The sequence below is a fragment of the Scophthalmus maximus genome, chromosome 17 (assembly GCF_022379125.1).
Source record: "Scophthalmus maximus strain ysfricsl-2021 chromosome 17, ASM2237912v1, whole genome shotgun sequence".
NCBI classification, from domain to species: Eukaryota; Metazoa; Chordata; class Actinopteri; order Pleuronectiformes; family Scophthalmidae; genus Scophthalmus; species Scophthalmus maximus.
Window position 1 is genome coordinate 1,003,306 of NC_061531.1, and position 19,003 is coordinate 1,022,308.

At 40.2% G+C, this 19,003-nt stretch overlaps 1 protein-coding gene across 2 annotated transcripts in view; it reads right to left on the minus strand.

The window, feature by feature from the left end:
* Positions 1 to 1,442: 1,442 nt before the first annotated feature.
* LOC118288991 (potassium voltage-gated channel subfamily C member 1-like) overlaps positions 1,443 to 19,003 on the minus strand; it is an 81,937-nt gene continuing 64,376 nt past the window's right edge. Inside the window, exon 5 of one of the 2 annotated variants that reach the window (XM_035615613.2) lies at positions 1,443 to 15,064. In XM_035615613.2, coding sequence (XP_035471506.1) covers positions 15,000 to 15,064 — 65 coding nt within the window. In that variant the 3' untranslated portion in view covers positions 1,443 to 14,999. Of the gene's footprint in view, positions 15,065 to 15,230; positions 17,121 to 19,003 lie in introns of those variants that run through there. The other variant, XM_035615615.2, reaches the window with a different exon arrangement.

A 19,003-nucleotide genomic window follows, 5' to 3' on the forward strand; every position in this document is an offset into this window, starting at 1 on the left:
TAATAAAACATCTCCATCACCCTCAGAAACCTTCTTTGTCCCTAAAGTTGGTTAAAGGAATTAAAGATCTTTCAGGGTAAAACAAAACCTAATGGATCTGCTATGCATAAATCTTGGTGTAAAACTAGAGAACAAATATAACTAGGTGTGGTGTAGCGGGGATTGTAAGACAAATAAGATGAGGTGACAAAGACAGAGAGACAGAGGCAGACTGCTCAAACTAAATCACAGCTGCCACTGGCAACACCCGCTGGTTTACATAACCTGGGATGCTGCCAGTGGAGCTTGCGATTGGATGCTGGACGATCCCTGAAAGAAATGAACCCGAAGAAGACGGCGGAAGACTTGGCATGCATCGTGCTGTAGACGAAGACCCAGGAGGGATCCCCAGTGGAGGTGTGGCTGACAGGATGACAAGCCTATTAAAAAGAAAAAGATTCAGACTCTATAGGTAAAAATGAATAATCAAATCAATAAATACAAATGGATATGCAAGCCCATAACATCCCTCAACTCAGAAATCTTTGTTACCTTAAATCTCAGTTTAACACAGTACATTACATTCATTCAACACCAGGATATTATGACATCACAGCTGATCTGGAGCCAAAGAGAGTAGTGTGCTAACATAAACTAACAACGTACCTTGCGGTAAAGCAGGAGTCTTCTTGTGTCCTGCTGATAAACTAAACATATTTTCAAGTTCTTCTGGAGGGGGAAGGAGAATCGACTGAATGCACCTGAGCTCTGGTATTGAACGGCGTGTGGTCATTCCCTGCTTTCCCATCTCTCATTTCAGCTAACATCCATCCTGCATCAACCTCTTTCCCTTTTGCACCAGTCAACGTCTCCACAACACGTAGCCCACATTTGCGTGCACTTAATGATATTTTGAATAAATGATGCTCATGATGAAGTGTCACTTTGCTTGAGCCAGTTTGTGGTGGTTGCATGATGGTGTTTGTGTCCACCAGAGGGGGTTGTAGTAAGGGAATAGTGTAGTGTGGTGTGAGAACGTGTGTATGAATAAGAAATTAACAAGCGGCTCAAAAAAACACCAAAAAAACCACCCAAAACAAAAAACAAAAAAGCAGACAAGGACACAAATGGAAAATTTTGGCATAAGCTTTTAATGTTTTTATTAAGTGTTTTATGTTTTCTCTTTAAATTTAATTTTTGCTTTCTCCCAGTAGTTTTGTTTGTGTGTGTATTTTTTTCTATTATTACTCATCTGTTTTTTTCTTTATCTTATTAGTAAAGGAGGAGAGTTGCTCAGATAAATCAGCATTCACAGTCAAACCTTCATACATTTTAACAACAGATCTGTTTTTTTTAATAAGTCTCTATTTCACAAATGCTGTTGAATTATTACAGTTTCACCTTTTTTGTTCTTTTACATTTTTCAAAAATAGAAAAGGTAAATAATAAACATTCCATTGAAATATATTTTATACAGTTCTTTATACTCTTTATTTTTTTTTTCTCTCTTCAGTGTAGTGACAATAAAAGTATATCCAGCATCAGTTTTTATAGCATAATCCCCATTCATGAATGGAGGGAAGCCTCTCGTCCCTCAGCTTGTCATCCTTCTTAATTTCTCTGCCTCTTCCCAGTGGACATACAACAATTTATTCCCGTTGTGGGACCATCACGAATCAACCGATCAACCGACAAATCCGTCCGACCCTCAACGGTGACATGAACCCAGTAAATATTTGCATGTGGACTGTTGGCATGATGCATTTTTCTGACTATGAGAATCTGCAGCATTAGGAACATGAGTAAGAGAAGGCACAGCAAAAAGAACAGGCCTGAACAGACAGACAGGCAGAGAGGCGGGTAATGAGTCGGCAGCTTGCCTGGCGGTGAATAAGAAAAGTCTCCATGGTGTCCGCATCCATGATTTAGTGAGTTGTGAAGGCAGTGTCAAAAGTGGAGAGAAATGACTTGGAATATATCTTTAGGTAAGATGGTTACATGGGAAAAACGATGAATCCTTCTGCTTGATTTCCTAAACAGGCACCAAACCCTTGGGAAGCTTCTGGGAAACCATGATTGGACTCATGAAACTGAGCCCGTTTCGGGACAGTGATCACGTCTCACACTGCTATGAAATATGTCCAATGCCTGTGTTGCAGCATGAAAAGAAGCACATTAATTTTCAAAAAGTCAATTATAGGAGGGAAATTGTGTATGTCCAACAGTGGTTTATTCTAACCTGACAAAGAAATTAAGAAGGAAAGACAAGAAACATTTCTTCTTCTTCTTTTTTTCAACGGAGGAGAGGCTTCCTTTCACATGGCCATTCACATTTGAAGTTAAAGTCATTTTAAAGTTTCCCACACATGCATTTAGAATTCATCTTGAAAAAATAGGATAGAAAAACACAAGAACAAGGGATGCAAAAAGAAGCTTCTTCCTCAAAACAACTGGAGGAGGAGGTGGAAAGGATGGAGAGAGTGAGAGAGAGAGAGAGAATGTGAGGAGCATGGGACGGAGAGGGGAATGCAGACTGGAGTTTTAGAGGCCAATTTAGCAGCTACAGACTGATGCGTAACTAGTTTTTAGTACTGCTACCTGGTTTTACTAGTCGTATTTTGTAAATGGTTTATTTTTAGCCAAATTGCTACCTAGACAATTTGGCTAAAAGGTAACTGGTCTTGGTTAACCAAACGATACAGAGGACTGTAACATATTATTCAAAAAAAATTTGTAGAACTGGGCCATAACCAGCAAGCCAAGACAATTTTAATATAAGATCCACTCATTAGCATTTAGGGGGACCATCTGATTCTGAAGGTAATTTAAGATAATTTCATCAAAGGTCCAGATTAGCACTGTAGCCCACACTGCTTGGATAAACCTAAACTTGTAAAAAGTCAAGTTTAAATGGTAAACCCATAGGGCAGAAAACTGCTGCTCTCCATCGGTTGAGACTTTGACCACACCCGAGTCAGTGATGTCACACCGGGCGTTTATCTTCCACCGGATGTCTGCTGTGACTTCATCGACTGGTGTGTGGGTTTGATGTACAACATGCGGTGAAGTCTTAACCCACAGAGAGCTGCATGGCAACCATTTCTGCCCCTACCGCATTCATCTGTCTCCACAGTGCTCCTGCAGATAGGCCTTTAAAACTCCACTCAGTATTACAGAAAGGTGGCGGTGGTGGTTGGGGGGCTGCTCCTCTGCATCTTGCCCTGATATGTTTGGTCATCAGTTGGATTTCAAGTAAAGTTGCACTATTGGTTAGCTCAGGTGTCCGTCTATTCACAAGGGGCCGGCTTAACTCGGACTGCACACCGTGTGTCCTCTATTACACATTTATACACACACACACCCATGCACACACTCCTTCACACATCCTTAAACATATGTAACCAAAACCAAAGACCCTAAAAGGAGCTAATTTCATTATTGCTCTGTCCCAGATATACTGCATTGGAATAATCAAGGTTTTTCTATGTCTTTCTAGAACTGTGCAACAATCACTTCTCCTGACGGCCAACATGTCTCAATCCCGTAGCTGGTGTCTGAAGCAACGTGACTTACAAAATGTATCCAGGGGAGGGTGGCGGTGGAGTATTTGACTTTCATACATCCAAGTACCGCTCAAGAAAGTGGAACCACTGATCACCTTTGCTCCCAAAGCTTAGTGTTTCCAAACTGAGGATGTTAAATATATATCATCTCTGCAGGAGGCCAGCAGTATTTGTTGGTAAAAATCCGTTTTCTGTATTTTTTCCTGGCTGATTTTTATGCTGTGAAAGAATGCATTTACTAATAACAAACACCGTTGGGTTACAGTATGGGAAGTGTAGGATATGTGCTAGCAGCTACAAGTCAAGTGATCTGGTTATGAGCCTCCTGCTGCTTTGATTTTGATCACTTAAAAATGTACATGTATTTTTTTTTTTTTTTACACCATTCTCCAAAGTTTGTGGATGATCAATAATCTACTGAATCAGTGGTGCTATATTGGCAATGATCATACTGTCATTACTGTTATAATAACGCTAGAAAGCTTTTACAGTGATGGGTTAGGGCCTTTGTATATATCCCTCTGTATGCATTCACTCTACAGGGATAGTAGTTGCTGACGAGGTTAAGTCTAATGAAAAGCCCACCTGAGACACAGAACAAAGTGTTTCCATCATCACAGTGATGTTAAGCCTGTTGCCCAACTGGCGCATGCTCGTTATGTTCTCTGCATGCTTGTATACAGATGCATCGTTATAATATTCATGATCGTAATTCATCAGAATTGCATGTGTTCAAAAATACAAAATACATATGTCAACCCAAAATACAGTTTAGGCAAAAGAAAATATACTGAAAGCAAAATAGATAACAAAAAAAGTTGTTTCCACCTTGGTGTTGGTACAGGACAGTATTATTTTTGCCATTTAAAAATAAATATGAAATACCTGGAATAAGATAACAAACACCTGAAAGCAATGGGACCTGGTGCAGGGTGGTGGAGCAGCTGGACTAAGTTTGGGCCAAAGGACAGAATAATCTACTTCCAGGCTTTAAGTAGCAACGATGCGATCCACATTTACTGATTGAAACAATCAAAATGCTCATTTGAAACAACAATTTGAAAATTGAAACTTTTGAAAAATACACACTTGCAGCGTCATAACAATGTTGACGCTCCACCTCTCAGATTTCTGATACAGCGTTTTCCTGAGATTGGCCCCGTTTTCTGTTATATTTTTGGCTCTTAGGCTCCCCAGCATGAAACAGAAAATACAGAAAACAATGAAAAAAACTAAACAAAAACAAAGCATAACACAGAAGTATCAAACTTCTCGTGTGCTGTGTGGGGATTAAAGTCATTGTTCTTCATGTTATTGGTTCCAGTTAGCATGGTTGCATACAGTGTAAATGCTACAATTTGTATTTTTCATTAATCCGAAAATACGATGAGCCTGACTTTCAAACACTTCATGGCCAAAGACATAAAGAATGAATCAATAAATACTGAAGGGACTGCAGCGAGACAGCGAGAACCCACACAAAAAAGATAAGTGAGCTGTGATCATTCTGGCTGCGTCTGTAGAAAACAGATGGACTTTCAGAAGAGCTACCACACTTTAGCTGAACCCAAATTTCCAAATGTGTATTGCTCAGCTGTCACACTTGCAAACTTAGTGGGCATGCTCTCGAGTTCCTACGACTGTCCAGATCTGCAATTCATCAAGCGCAATCAAATTCAAGGGGAAGTTTTACAGTGTGTATCACTCAACATTTGTCTAAGTTAACCTATGTAACGCAGAAGATACAGCACATCTTGCTTAAATTGCTAATGACAATATTTAAAAAATGTATTAAATAAAATGTGACTCAAGAATGTGGTTCAAGAATAGAATAGAAAGGATTAAGGTCCTTGCTATGCTATGCTATCTTATTGCAAGTTTTGCCCCACGCAGCCAAACAGTGTGACAATTGTTGAAAACATCACTGTTCATATGACCAAATTTTGGGGGTTGCAGTTCACAGATCTGAGGGGTCCCCATTTGGATTTAGACATTTTGACCAAGCATGTCTGTGTTTCACTGGGAGCACCAGTCTGAAATGACTACAGTTTGCCAGAAGCAGCTCTTTTAGCTCGATAGCCCTTTTTGAAAAGCGTGAAGTGCACAAAAGTGCAGCTGATGAACTGTGGCTGGTGAGTTTGCCGAAGTGTCTGGTAACACCAGGAAAGTGGAGAGTTGTCTCCAAATAGCTTTCATTTGTCAGCATTTTACAGGAAGTGTTTTAATATATCATATAATTGAATAATAAAATATTTTGTTATAGCCCGGCTTTATGTCAGCTACAACATGAAAAAGCTACACACAAGACACTGGGCCCCTGGGCACAGACATGTGAAAAGCACCCTTCCCCTCCAACAAAGGAGCAAGACACAAAATGACGCAGGTGTGGCCATATTTTTCTCTCTGCAGTCATTCTCTTTGTAGATGCATTGTGTCTCTTTGTAGTTATTTTAAGTCGTTTTGTTGTCATTTTGAGGCCCTCTGAAGTCGGTTGAGTCTCTCTGTTTTCCTTTTGTGTCTCTTTATAATCATTCAATTCAACTTCTGACAAGAAATCTTAACAGTCACTTCAAACCAGAGGCTTGGCGGCCCCTGAACCCCAGGGACCCTGGGGCCTGTGCACTGTTCAGTCATCCATTCATCCATCCATGCCTCCACAGTTTCAAACTATTTTGCCCAGGTTATGGATCTATATGGTCTCAAGAACCAAATACCAATGAATGCAGAACAATTAAAATACACAAACAGTATCAAGAAGAACATTAATGCTCTCATGAGATGCATAAAGAACACATGAGGACAAGTAATGAGATGAACCAACACAATCCATATCTAGTTACTCAAACAACTTTTTGGTAACAACTAATCTGTCCAGTAAAAGTCAGATTTCACTGCCAGCTTTCAAGGCATTTCCATCTTTCTGCATATTTCCCTCTCTTTCTCTAGTTTTTCAAAATCTGTCCTCAGATGTGTGTGAAAATTGTTTTCCCAAAGCCCAGCAGAACGCCTTCACTTCTGCTGCTGCTCTAACCATAAAGGGGTCATGGCCAACCCAGTTTAACAACATAGAGCCAAGATGGCTGCCTCTCACCCAGGGGGAACCACCACAGAGGAGCTACTGTTCCTCCATTAGTGCTGGTCTGACTAACACTGTACACTGCCTCTTCTACTGTCTCATCAAGGGAAATGTTACTTTGTTCCTATGTTGTATGTCCTACGTTATAGCATTTATTGTGTGCACAACAAGTTGAAATAAAGTGTTTTCATGCCACCGTGACAATACATGTGCTGAATTTGTTATGTAGAAGAAAAGTTTTAGTTAGTTTGGCTTTGCTTTTGCTTATTATCAGCAGTTTTTAATAGATCTGGTCGGCAAATAAGGTGGTTCTAATATCGTGATGCCTTATTGCAAAAGCATTGCCCCGTCAATACATAACCTTTCAATGATGCTACACTTCTTTTCAACACAGGAACACAGTGAAGAAAGTGACGGTTTTCCTGAGCCATTAAAAAAAGGTATGAAAAAAATAACCAATAGTGGAGCTGCAACTGATTGCTGCTGTGGCTACATTACAGCTTACTCAAATATGGTTAATAATTCATCAGTCCTCACCAAATAAATGAAAGGAAATCATTCAAGATGAGGAGGATATTATATATTCGTATAAAATCTGACAGAGACTATCATCATGAGATTGTGGGATTCTTTGGCAAAGCTACAACATGAAAAAGCAAATATTTGCAGATGACATTGATTTCTTTCTGTCTCCTGAAGTACAGTAAATAAGGGCTATATTTACACTTACTGTAGGTGTGGCTCAGGAGGGGATAGACAAAAAAAAAACATACTATGACTGCAGTTCATTTACCATTGAGAGCCCATAAGAAAAAGAGTTTACATTCTACAACTACAGAGGTTTTTTTTTTATTTTATTGCTGCTCATGATATTGTTTGGACTACACATTACTTTTTTTAGGCAACCCCCCCCCCCCCTTATTTAATCCAGTTGAATGGGAGAATGTCGGATTCGGTATTGCATACATGCATGAAACCCGAACATAATTCAGGCAGATAATATTTAAATTAAACTGAAAAATTTAATGAATAAATAAAATTTCAGATTTTTGGTTCCTCCAAATTTTTTTAATTGGTTAAGTGACTAGAGCTGGGTGAATTTTGACTTTGGCGTTTGTGAAGTCCCGGCTTTGGTCCCATGTTTTCATACCCCAGGAGGATGTACAGCATGAATTAATTTCAGTCCTAAACCCATTCAACATGAAATAATGTTAGTCCTAACCCTGACTGTGACTGAAAAAAACAACTGCTGCTGGAGAAAATAAATATTGTGTTTTCATCAGACATCAGTTTTCAGTTAATCAGGTTCACTTAGCTAAAACTAATAAGGTTTAATACAACAACTCCGCAATAAATCCTCCTTCATTATTCATTGTAATTTTTTTAGAGAGGTCTCAACTGCATGATAATAATTTTGAAGGATGAAGTTTGTTCTGCTGTTGAACTGCATTATACAGAGAAGTGTTTCTGTCATCAAGCCTATCATTATTAATATAAATGGGATGGACAAAATAATAGAAACACACGTCAGTATAACACAAATCAGTTCCACACCACCACAAACTCCAGCCTCCAAAATGACTGTAGACTATATGAGTTTTAGCTCTCGTGTGCCTAATAAACTGACATCTGAGTGTAGCTAGTGGTATAACAAAACCCTGGATGGTGAGGCAGCCATTTTGTGTCTTTTCGCCTGAGGAAGTAAACAGGCCTGTTTGGATCAATGTGTGGGGCGAAGAAAATACTTTAGTAGCCTTTCCTCACATATTCTGGACCCCAGACCTCAGATGACCTGTCTAACCTTGAAGGTGTGGCAATGCCTTTGACATCAAGGTCATGAAACAAGTTCCAGGGACAAGAGACATTTTCAGTTCAAACACATGCTATCAGTGACACCACGGAAGGGACAGCACAGTTCAGTTCAACATCAGTTTGACAGTCCTGGATCAAGATGGTGGCACAGAAACACACACACAGCTGCCATTTGAGAGATTCATGTATAACTGTTCTGGTAAAAGGCTACAAGAAGAAGAAAGAGAGGAAGAGGAAGAAGAGGAAGCAGAGTAGCAGTCAGGTGAAAGGTTGAAGTAATAGTAGTAGTAGAGGAACTTGTAGTAGCGTAATAAATACTTGCAGAAGTTGGGAGGAGTCTTCTTGGATTTTTGGGAGCTGGGCAGGGGTGATGTTGTAATCCCCCTTTTTCCCCTTAATTGTTTTATCATTGAAAACAAAATTGAGAAAGTCTTCTTTTGTAAATATAATCCTTGAATCATTTTTTTAAACTCTTTTGCGTATAACACAATTTTGTTAAATTTTCACATTTAAATGATCAATTTCTAGCCCTGTTAATCTTGGGGGAGATCAGAATGGCTTGCAGAGGTCATGCAGAATATTCATGCTGGTAAACAATGTAATAAAAAGCATTTCTAATTTGCAATCGTCGCCATTTTAATTTTTTTTTTCTGTCCATAGAGTAGTTTCTCAAAGATGTTCTCCTGCTGCTGCTGAATACCGTTTCCTTAGAAAGCCTGTATCTTCTTGCCCCGTCCCCAGAGGTATTGAGTGTATGGTCTGCAGAATCTCCTCCCCCACTTCCTCTTTCTCTCACGGGAGGAGGAAGGTCCCCCTCATCCATCATGCCTTCAGAGAGAGCAGTTTACTGCAGGAGATGCTGTTTTGCCCACATTTTAGCAGCCAGTTTTGGGGTTAAAAAGTGTCTTGAATGATGATGATAATGATAATGACTTTGCATTGACATTGCTAGGTGGGAAAAACATAAATCTCTCTCCCCCTTTCTCATGGATCCCCCCAACCCCACCCCATCCCTTATTTAATCCATCCATTATGTCTTTGACTGTCTTTCTTCTGGTTTTAATTGGTTTCATTCATGCCATGCAGATTTGCTAAAGAAGGTCAGCAGCAGCGATGCAGCGGGAGGAGGTCAAGATACCATAAAGACTTGAGAGGGAAAGAGAGAGTGGGAGAGAGTGAAAGAGGCTCAATCACATCACATCTTCCTTTCCAGTGACGCCTGTTTTTTTAAAGCAGATGTTATGGCCAGTTTTGTGTCTCTGAGGGTTTCTGTTCACCCCAAATGGTTCATCAATCCACACGTCTGTCTTTGGGTTGAATTCCATCTCAAGGTGGATCAAAACTTTTTCCTTGAGGAAGATCTCAGTGTTTGTTTCAGTCCCAAGACGCCAACTGTCTTTTGGATGATTCAGATGGTGTGAAATAGATAGGATCATGTCCAATATACATGCGATATGGCTGATGTTTTCTGATATGTATGAGCAGATTCCCACCGGCTGGTAGAAGTCCTGTGGTTAAGTAGAGATTAGCAGGGCAGCCCGGCCACTGTAGCCCAGCGGGTAACACTGGATCAGACTCTACCGGAGCTGTTCGACATCATGATGGACCGCCCCTCACCTTGCATAGTGCTTTGAGCGCCAAAATACCGGAGCATTCACTGGAAATGAAAAGGTGTGCATGCAGCGTCTTGGAAAAAAAGGTGTCAGTAAAAGGAATAGCACAACTGTGGAAGTAGAGGGTGTCCTTGTCGAATGGTTTCCAACTCCAAGGCCGCCTTGCGTTATGGTCCTGCTGCTGCCGAGCTGGAAGCATCCAGGCTGTGGTTTGCTATGGAAACCAGTCGCTCCCATGTTCAAGTGGTGTGCATGTGATCAGAAGCATTTTCGTCTCTGGTTTGCATATGGATGTATCACACAGATGTTGATGATTTCTACCTCTCTTGTTTTCTTTGTTGTTGTTTTTCTTTTTCTTACTTTCTGTCTCCTCCAACTTTCTACAGTGAGTTCCATCAGGGGAGATGGAGGAGCAGTGGCATGAGATTCATTGTTTTCCTCTTCTTTTGGGGGGGGGGAGGGGTTTAGAAACTCAGCACTGAAAGGGAAAGCGAAAAGAGAATTTTATTGAGGATTTTAAGTGAACAAGCCAACAATTAGATCTTGACTTGTTCACTTCAAATCGATCGTGCCCCGATGAAGGGTGATCGAGAAGTGTACAAGCCGTAAACAGTTCATCAAAACATCTTGATTCAAGTGCTAAGACTACGTATCAGCTGATAAAGGCTGCAGATATTCCAGTAGTTTGATTTAACTACATGCCAATGTGTTATTTTGTTTCAAACTTTACGTGGATTTAGTAACATCCAAGTCTGATGCAGGTCTGATGTCAGTCAGAAGAATGATGCTGGTGGGTAAAGTTATCTTCTTTTTGCTTGAACGTCATCTGCGCAGATTACACACTCCAAGTTTTACACGTGACTCAATTAAAATGGGTTGAATTTTAAAAACTAATTCTGACTTAGACATAAGTTGTAAACAATTACACCTGGTAACTTTGGTGTACTAAACCAACTGACCAAGCTAAAGTTAGCTGTGACCTGATCCGAGTGAAAAAAAGGTCCTAACATCTGATGTGACACAGTTTGATAATGATGTAAACTTTTTAAACATTATGCCGATAATAACATAATAACATAATCAGACACTCCCCACTCATTAGAAACTGTATGAGAACTACATATTTTGAAACACATAATAACCATGTATGCGGACGTAATCACATCACGACACGTTTCCTAGCAACAAGGTTCTTGAGTTTTAATGATTATATCACTCATTTGAACCAAGCAAATAGATTTTAACACTTAGGATGGATTTAAACTTATAAATAGATATCTGGTGCAACCCAGTCATGATGTGTAGGTTTTGGCCAATGAGATGGTTCTATCAGTGAGGGATTTGTTTAACCTGTGTGACTACAGAGCCACCGTCAGGAGATTTTGTATGACACAATACGCATAATCAAAATTATTTTACCCACCAGCATAGAAAAATACATTTCAATTTCCTCTGCTGAGATTTGACATCTTTCAGAGGTATGTTGTGGAACCACATGAAACATCATCATCCTGTTTCCCAAAAGCATCGATATGGTGTCATTTCTTAAAAATGTTTTTTATTAATTTCTTTCTTAAATCTTAACTATTCAGAACTACCAACTAACATTTTTTTGTCCCCCACTTTTCAAAATCATATTCTTGTCACTTTTGTGTCTTTTCTATTTTGATGGAGGTTTTTGAAGCTGTATGCAGCTGAAGAAGCCTGAGGACATGACATAGAGATCCTCTCCAATGTTTTTGAGTTTTCAGGTAAAAATATGTGGTCGTTTTAAAGACCGCAGACCTCTAGCGCTCGTTATTTACACGGCCACTAGAGTTCAGCGGTGGCCCTGGTAAGTCAGTCAAGTTTGTGTATTTAAATAGATTTGCTTATATTCTGTAAAGTAATCATGCTGTGTGCATATCTGCCATGTCACCCTAAGCCTAACCCTTACCTTTATAAGCTCATTAACCATGTTTTGTAAATCAAATAAAACTGCACAATGCTCTGAGGCGAAACGTATTTGTGGTGTACTTCCCGACACCGGTTAAGACACTAATTTAGTAAACGGTAGTTTTGGTCATATTAGTTTGTCGTATGAGTTGGAGGACTTGTTGGGTAGTAGAGTTAAAAATAAAACATTATTTATTGAGTGGTTTACATTTCTTTCACTTTTTCTGTAAAAATATTCATCAAACAATAGAAGATCTTTCAAGGAAATTGTAGGCAATGTGGCCTTACATATATGAGTATAGTATATTTGAGACTTGATAACCTATTTAATCACAATTTATCATTTGATAGAGGATATTACATTTGGAAATAAAAATGTATTTGTTGATTTTAAGAAATCTTATATTATTTAAAAAGAATCGATGTTCTTGGCTGTAGAAACTATACTTGTGTGTCTAATTCATGACACTAAATACACAATTTGTATCAATACCCAGAAGTTTTACAGCTGTTCTGTCTATTGCTTTAATATTGACACAGCTAATACAAAAAAGATGCTTTTGGCAAACAGGCCTTGAGATTCCTTGGATACGAGAGATGAGATTTGTAGCATTAGCCACAACACAGAGCCTTCCATGACTTCCAAACAAAGGCTGGACCAGGAATGTAAAGGTTGAGAGACTTCCAGTGTTGTGGAAACTGCAGCAACACAATGCTGTACACCAAGGCAAGGAAATGGTAGACCAACCACGCCAGTAAAGAACAAAAAAAAGGAAAAATACATAACTTAACTTAAAAGCTTGTCCAGCTCAGTTGACATGCAAGTACTCTAAAAACACAGCCTGAATATGACAAACACTAACTAATTTCTCTCTGTCTGTAACACACACACACACACACACACACACACACAGCAGAAGTCCTCGGGGGGCTGCTCAGACCTCTGATATAACAAATGCTAATTTTGGATGGTCATTAAAAGACCAAGAGACATCAAGGTCAAAGACAGTGAAATCAAAGAGATGGCAGAGGTCAAAGTTCATAACCAGAGGACTGAAGCCAACCAGGACTGGGCTGAAATCCAGACCAAGAGCTGAGAGCTAAATATCTCACTTGGTGTGTCCTGCAAATGTACAGACCAGACCTTGGCCAAATTTAAGCTTTTTGATTCATCCCACTGTAACTGTCAGATGGTGCAGGGCTGCTCAGGTCAGCTCATTTTGAATTAATTTCATTCTGTTGTACTGTGACAAACTGCAGTTCCCCTGCACCTGTGTGGGATAAAACAAGCCATAGAAGTTGTTTGTGGAGGCTGTTTGACCTAGGTGTGGTACACACAAAGGCTACATGAAAGAACAAAGGTGAAGAAATAGAGTGCGGCACAAAACACGAAAAACATAGAACATAAAACAAAATGTCACACGAACACAGGCACCACACACGGGTGAGAGAAGACAACACAAGAAGCAAACAGTGCACAGGAACAGCAGTGAGGTACACATTCTTACATGGAGAAGCGATTTTTGCTTCTTTCTTTCTTCCTCCTCCTCCATATCATCACCATCACCACACTTTTCTGTCTTGCCCAAACTTTTCCTCCTCCATCTCCTCCCTGTGATGCTGCTCGGCTGACAGTCCACTCAGAACACATCACGTTTATAGCATATTTTTCCCCTCCTCCCCATCTACAACATATCACTCAATTCATTTTATGTCCATTCCTGTCGTCCTTCCCGGTGAAATCCAGTGTGAGGCCAATATATAGAGGGTTTTTTTAATCAGGTGCGAAGGTGCTCCAATTCCACTCAGTTCCTTTTTGGTTTTGCTGTGAGAGACTTGGGGCTTGGGGAATGGACGGTGTGTTGGATGAATAAAGTCTCACAGAAACAGGGATGCAGTTATTGAGAAAGGGTGGGAAGACGACTGGACACAAGGGGAAGACAGGAAGCACATTTGGACAAGGAAAGCAAAACAGTACTTTTGAAGGAGAACAGGCACAAAACAGAGCACAGAGAAGAGAGGGAAGATCTACATACTGTGAGAAAGTAAGTACATCTGTGAAAAAAAACATGTCTGAGCACGAACACTGGGGCACAGAGGGAGAGATTCCGAAAGAGATACCTGAGTTGTGAATGGATGGAAGGGAGGGAAACATTGGCAACACGGGGCATCATGTGAGAACCACCAGTAATTTCAATAAATAAACCAATTCTGACTGTGAAGGGTACCTCACAGTGTGGAACTCTCAGAATTCTGTGCAACCTCGTCAATGACCTTGTGCAGCTAAATCCATTTCCTTTGTATTTTTGTAGCAATTTAACAGATGAGAAATTTAAATCTGGACTCTCTGCACATTGTACACAGCTTGCAGTACACTAACAATGGTAAAATTGGGGTTCTATTCAGGCCTCTGTGTGCCCTAAAGGCCTAGACCATGTATCAGATCTTCCTGGAAATGCAAGCTACAACACATGAAACTATGTGTTATTTTGTGACCATTTGATCAATAATCCCAGTCACTGGATAAGTTAAAGTTGTTTTGACTGCAGATAACTATAAAACTGTCAAGCAGCCAACAATTACCATTGTCCCTTGAAACGTTCTGAGTAGGATAGGTATAAAATGAAAAAAAATGTTTTTGTATGTTCAAAAAGGGTATTTACAGGGAAAACATGTTCCATTGTCAAGATTGTCTGATATTCAGATACAGTTCTGTGCTTCCCTGGTCTCTATTCTCAAGATCAGGTTAAACCGGACTTGACTCTTATACCTTGTGGGAGGTTGCACTTGTTCATTCTCACACTACAGGGGAATGCTTTAAACTCCTTTAGGTTCATATGATAGGACAGGTGGAAATGTGACGTGGGCAGAGAATGAAGGAGCAGGGGAATGAAAATGATGGAAGGGAATCTCTTGGGAGAGGAAGGGTCTCTCCTCTCTCTTGTAGAAGAGGAGTTGAGACAGTGATGGAAGAAGCTGGATTTGTATTTTTTTTGTTTTGTTCTTTTTCATTTGTTAGCATTAATTCACAGTTACTGCTTCTTTTTGCATATATCTGATTAGCACAGGGCTTTCAGAACAGTTCTCTGTGAAAAGAGAAGCAAAAAAGAAAAGAAAAAACATAAGCTACGATTGTTAATATGTTTCTCTTATCATAAGTCTCTCAAGATTGATAAGAAAGCAGCTATACAAGACCTATCAGAAACATAACCCGCCCCCCATCCTGCAAAAATAAACTATCCCACCCCCACCCATGTTACAGTACCTAACTTGGTCTGCTCCGACCAATAGCATCATAGCATTTTGGCATGCATAATGTCAGCCCGTCCCACCTCTTTTTGCATCCAAAGAGGTGACGGTTTTTTTTTTGTCCTGCATGCTTTGTTAGTGCATATGTATGCGTCTAAACACATACATCCACACAAACCCTTAGTAATCTAAATGTTATATACACATTCATTAAAGTTGAGATTTAAGTCCTATCAAACCTCCTTGCATTATTATTCATATCAGTATCCTTATTGCTTGCGTTAGAAACCCATGCAGATTCATCTACAACGCAAACTTTACATATGTACATCATCATGACAAAAGCAACCAATCAGCAGTGGCCTTAAGGAAAGTGACAGATGCACTCACAACAGGAGGATGTTAGGGGGATAAGGTGAGGATGATTGGTGACAAATGATGAAGAGGTTGAGGGGGGGTTGGATTGTGTGTTCACATCTCTGTATGTGCACGTACAAGTGTGTGTGTGTGTGTGTGTGTGAGAGTGAGTGTGTGTGTGTGTGTGTGTGTGTGTGTGTGTGTGTGTGTGTGTGTATGTGTGCCTGGCGTGCATGTCTAATAGGATGGGGTGGGGGGCTAGGGGCATTTTACTACATAGAATCTAGAATGTGGAACTTTCAGTACATTTAAACCTTAAAATCACGTATTTGCCCGTTGCACTTCTGAGGCAAAATGGAAACATATGCCCAGCTAAGCAGGAAACAGGAAATCCTGCATGGCCCCAAATTAGGGTCACTCACAGTTTACAGGATAGCCTGACATTTTGGGGGAAACTCTTTCTTGCTGAGAGTGAGAGGATGAAAAGGTACAAGTAGAGCCAGGAGGCGATGAATTACATTAGTTTAGCCTAAGACTGAGAGTGTTTTTTGGTAGAGGGGCAGGACAAAACCTGGGCCAATGTTATCCAAATATGCATTCCAACACCACCTTTTTCCCTCTCACTGTTGGCAAGAAATGGAAAACATGTACTTCCCAAAATGCCAAACTTGATCTTTAAATATACAATTATCTCCTCATTTGTTGTTCTCACCTTCCGGCATTCCCAGTTGGAATGTAAAACAGTTTCAGCATGGAGTAAAATCAGAGCACACAAACATTCCTCAGATAAGGAATCCAGCTAACCTGGATCAATTTGGTGAGATCCAATAGACAAACTTACTCTGCACCTTTAAGTGGATCTCCTCCAAGGATATTCTAATGCAAATCAAAAGGAAGGATGCTCTGCTGGCTGAAAGCTTTCTGTTACTTTTTGGTGGGAGAGACAGGAAGTGAAAGCAACAGAGGAATCAAACAGACAAACTTGACCAGCAGACACACAATTACTCTCTACACAACAATGACAAAGTCTGGCAATGCAGTTCTGAAGTCAAAAACATTTCATCAATATCAGAGAACTCTGGTTTAAAAAAAAAAGTGAACAACATTGAAAATGAAAATCAATTAAAAATCACTTGACAGAAACATGATGTCATCATGTGATCACGCACAGACTGTTAAAAGTCAATATCAAAATGAAACAGAAATGATTACATCTCCTTGCAGAAGCAAAGAGAAGGGATGCATTTTTTTCTACTTGACATTTGTGCATCTTAGTACAGAGGTAGATGGAAGTCTGGGCGCGCGCACGCACACGCACACACACGCACACGCACACACACATTCATCACGTATACTGTAGATACAAGATATCTGAACACACTGATCCATGCCGTCTCATTCATCTACATTGCATATTTCTATGTTTGCATGCTGTCTCTGATGTCATGTTCTCTCTCTTCTTCCCATGTGGCGTTTGTCATCCGCTCCTCTTTTACCATGGGCTGTCGCTCCAGTAGCCGTTCACAGTGCCTCCTACTGACCACCGAAAACAAAGAAGAGATGGACGGACAGAGGAGGAAGGAGGGGGACGGGGAGGAGAGTTCAGGAGGGGGCAAAAAGAGGGAAAGAAAGAGAAGCCAAAAAGGATGAAACTAAAACTATGGCACTGGCTGCTGAGTCACACTGGTGTCAGTGCAAGTAGTAACACTGTTGGTGGTGGCGGTGACGATGATGGCAGAATGAAATCCGACCTGAGGAAAACCCTGCTCCTCACACCCAAGCTGAGCTGCAATGTCTGAAAACTTTAATGAGACAATCAGTTACCCAGTGACCTTGATGGAATAGCTTTGATGCTTACATAATATCTTTCATAGAATGATATGAGGAGATAAAAACCGGCCTCATGTCTGCGTGTCAAGCACAGAGCTGGCTTCCGGCTGTGATAAGCCTAGCTTCCTATGGGAGAAACAGCTACCCCTAAGCCCTTCCATCTAAATCTCACTGAAAACAATATAATTAACATTTTGTTTGATGTATACACAAACAGGATCGGAAGTTTTTAAAGTGAGCCATGCATTGGAGCTACATCTTGATGAAAAACAAACATCCATTTGCCCAGCACAGTGAGCATGTTTGCACAGTAAATTCCAGGAAGTGCACTGTCATTTTAGATTGTAACCACCTAAAACCTCAAATTGACTTTTGTCTTCAGATGTATGTTTATAACTCAGTTAGACAAACAACAAACCAATGGTAATTAGTCAGCTTTAAATATTCTGGAAAGATAGCTTTTTCCTGCTTCCAGGTTCTAAGTGTAGTGAGTCTAACCGCATTCTATCTCCAGCTCTGTACTCAACACAAGACGTAAGAGTAGCCTCAATCTTCACAGCTGACGTTCACAAAAGAAAGCTGATAAGCTTTCTTTGTACAGTTCCTTTGAACCTGTGGCTAGTGGCTAAATGGAAACACCACAAAGAATTGAGAAGTAGTGGTCCTTGTCTTCGGGCTTTGCAGCTCAGCCTTTTGTTGAGAGCCCAGGCGAGCGTGCGTGGACAGGAGGTGAGGCGTGGTGGTGTGGTGGATCAGATCCGATCTGATCCTACAGCTCCAGTTTCCATGACAACATGTACACTGGAGGGCTTGGTTAGGCTATAGGTCAAAGTTCATTATGTGTGTTCACCTACAGTTTTTTCCATGTTCCTATAGGTACTTTAGGCTTCCTTTTTCACGTGAATATGCTTCACGTGCAAACTCTGCAATGTTAATCTCATTTGATGATTGCTAACCTTTTTGGTGTGACCCCTAAATAAAATCAACCATAACTTCTCATATAAGGGTGATCATAGGGTTGTTCCAATTATTTTTATAGAAGTAATATTTTGAAATCTCACTGATAAAGTAGGAGGATTTTTTCAGTAATTCACAAGCAAAAGGAAAAGATTATAAAAGAAGAAAAAAAATCAGCAATATGTTTAAGCTAATATCATATGTCCTCCCGCCCTGACCGAGACACTCACCCAGTTAAACACCTGTTCCCCTGCTGTCCACTGTATAAAAAAAGTATTTGTGCAGTACATCCTGTGAGTGTTATGAGGCTCTGAGCAGATTGGGAAGCAGTAGGAGAACGGAGGAGGAGGGGAAACCACTACTTTCATAAGCTGGTTGTGGAGGTAATGTAAAATCTCATGGAAGCCCCTCTCCCCTCTTTTCCTGTTTTGAAGAGACACTCTGTGAATCTTTGTGTGTGTCAATGTTTGCACAAGTATGTGTAGGATAGGTTGTATTTTATCTGTATGTAAGACAGAAAACTGAATATGTTTAGCCTATGTGGCTCTTTTTTTTAAAGGTGCAGAGGTGCTACAGTTTGGGGTATACCCTCTTCAGGTATATTCATTACACTTTTAATTGTTTAACAAGGT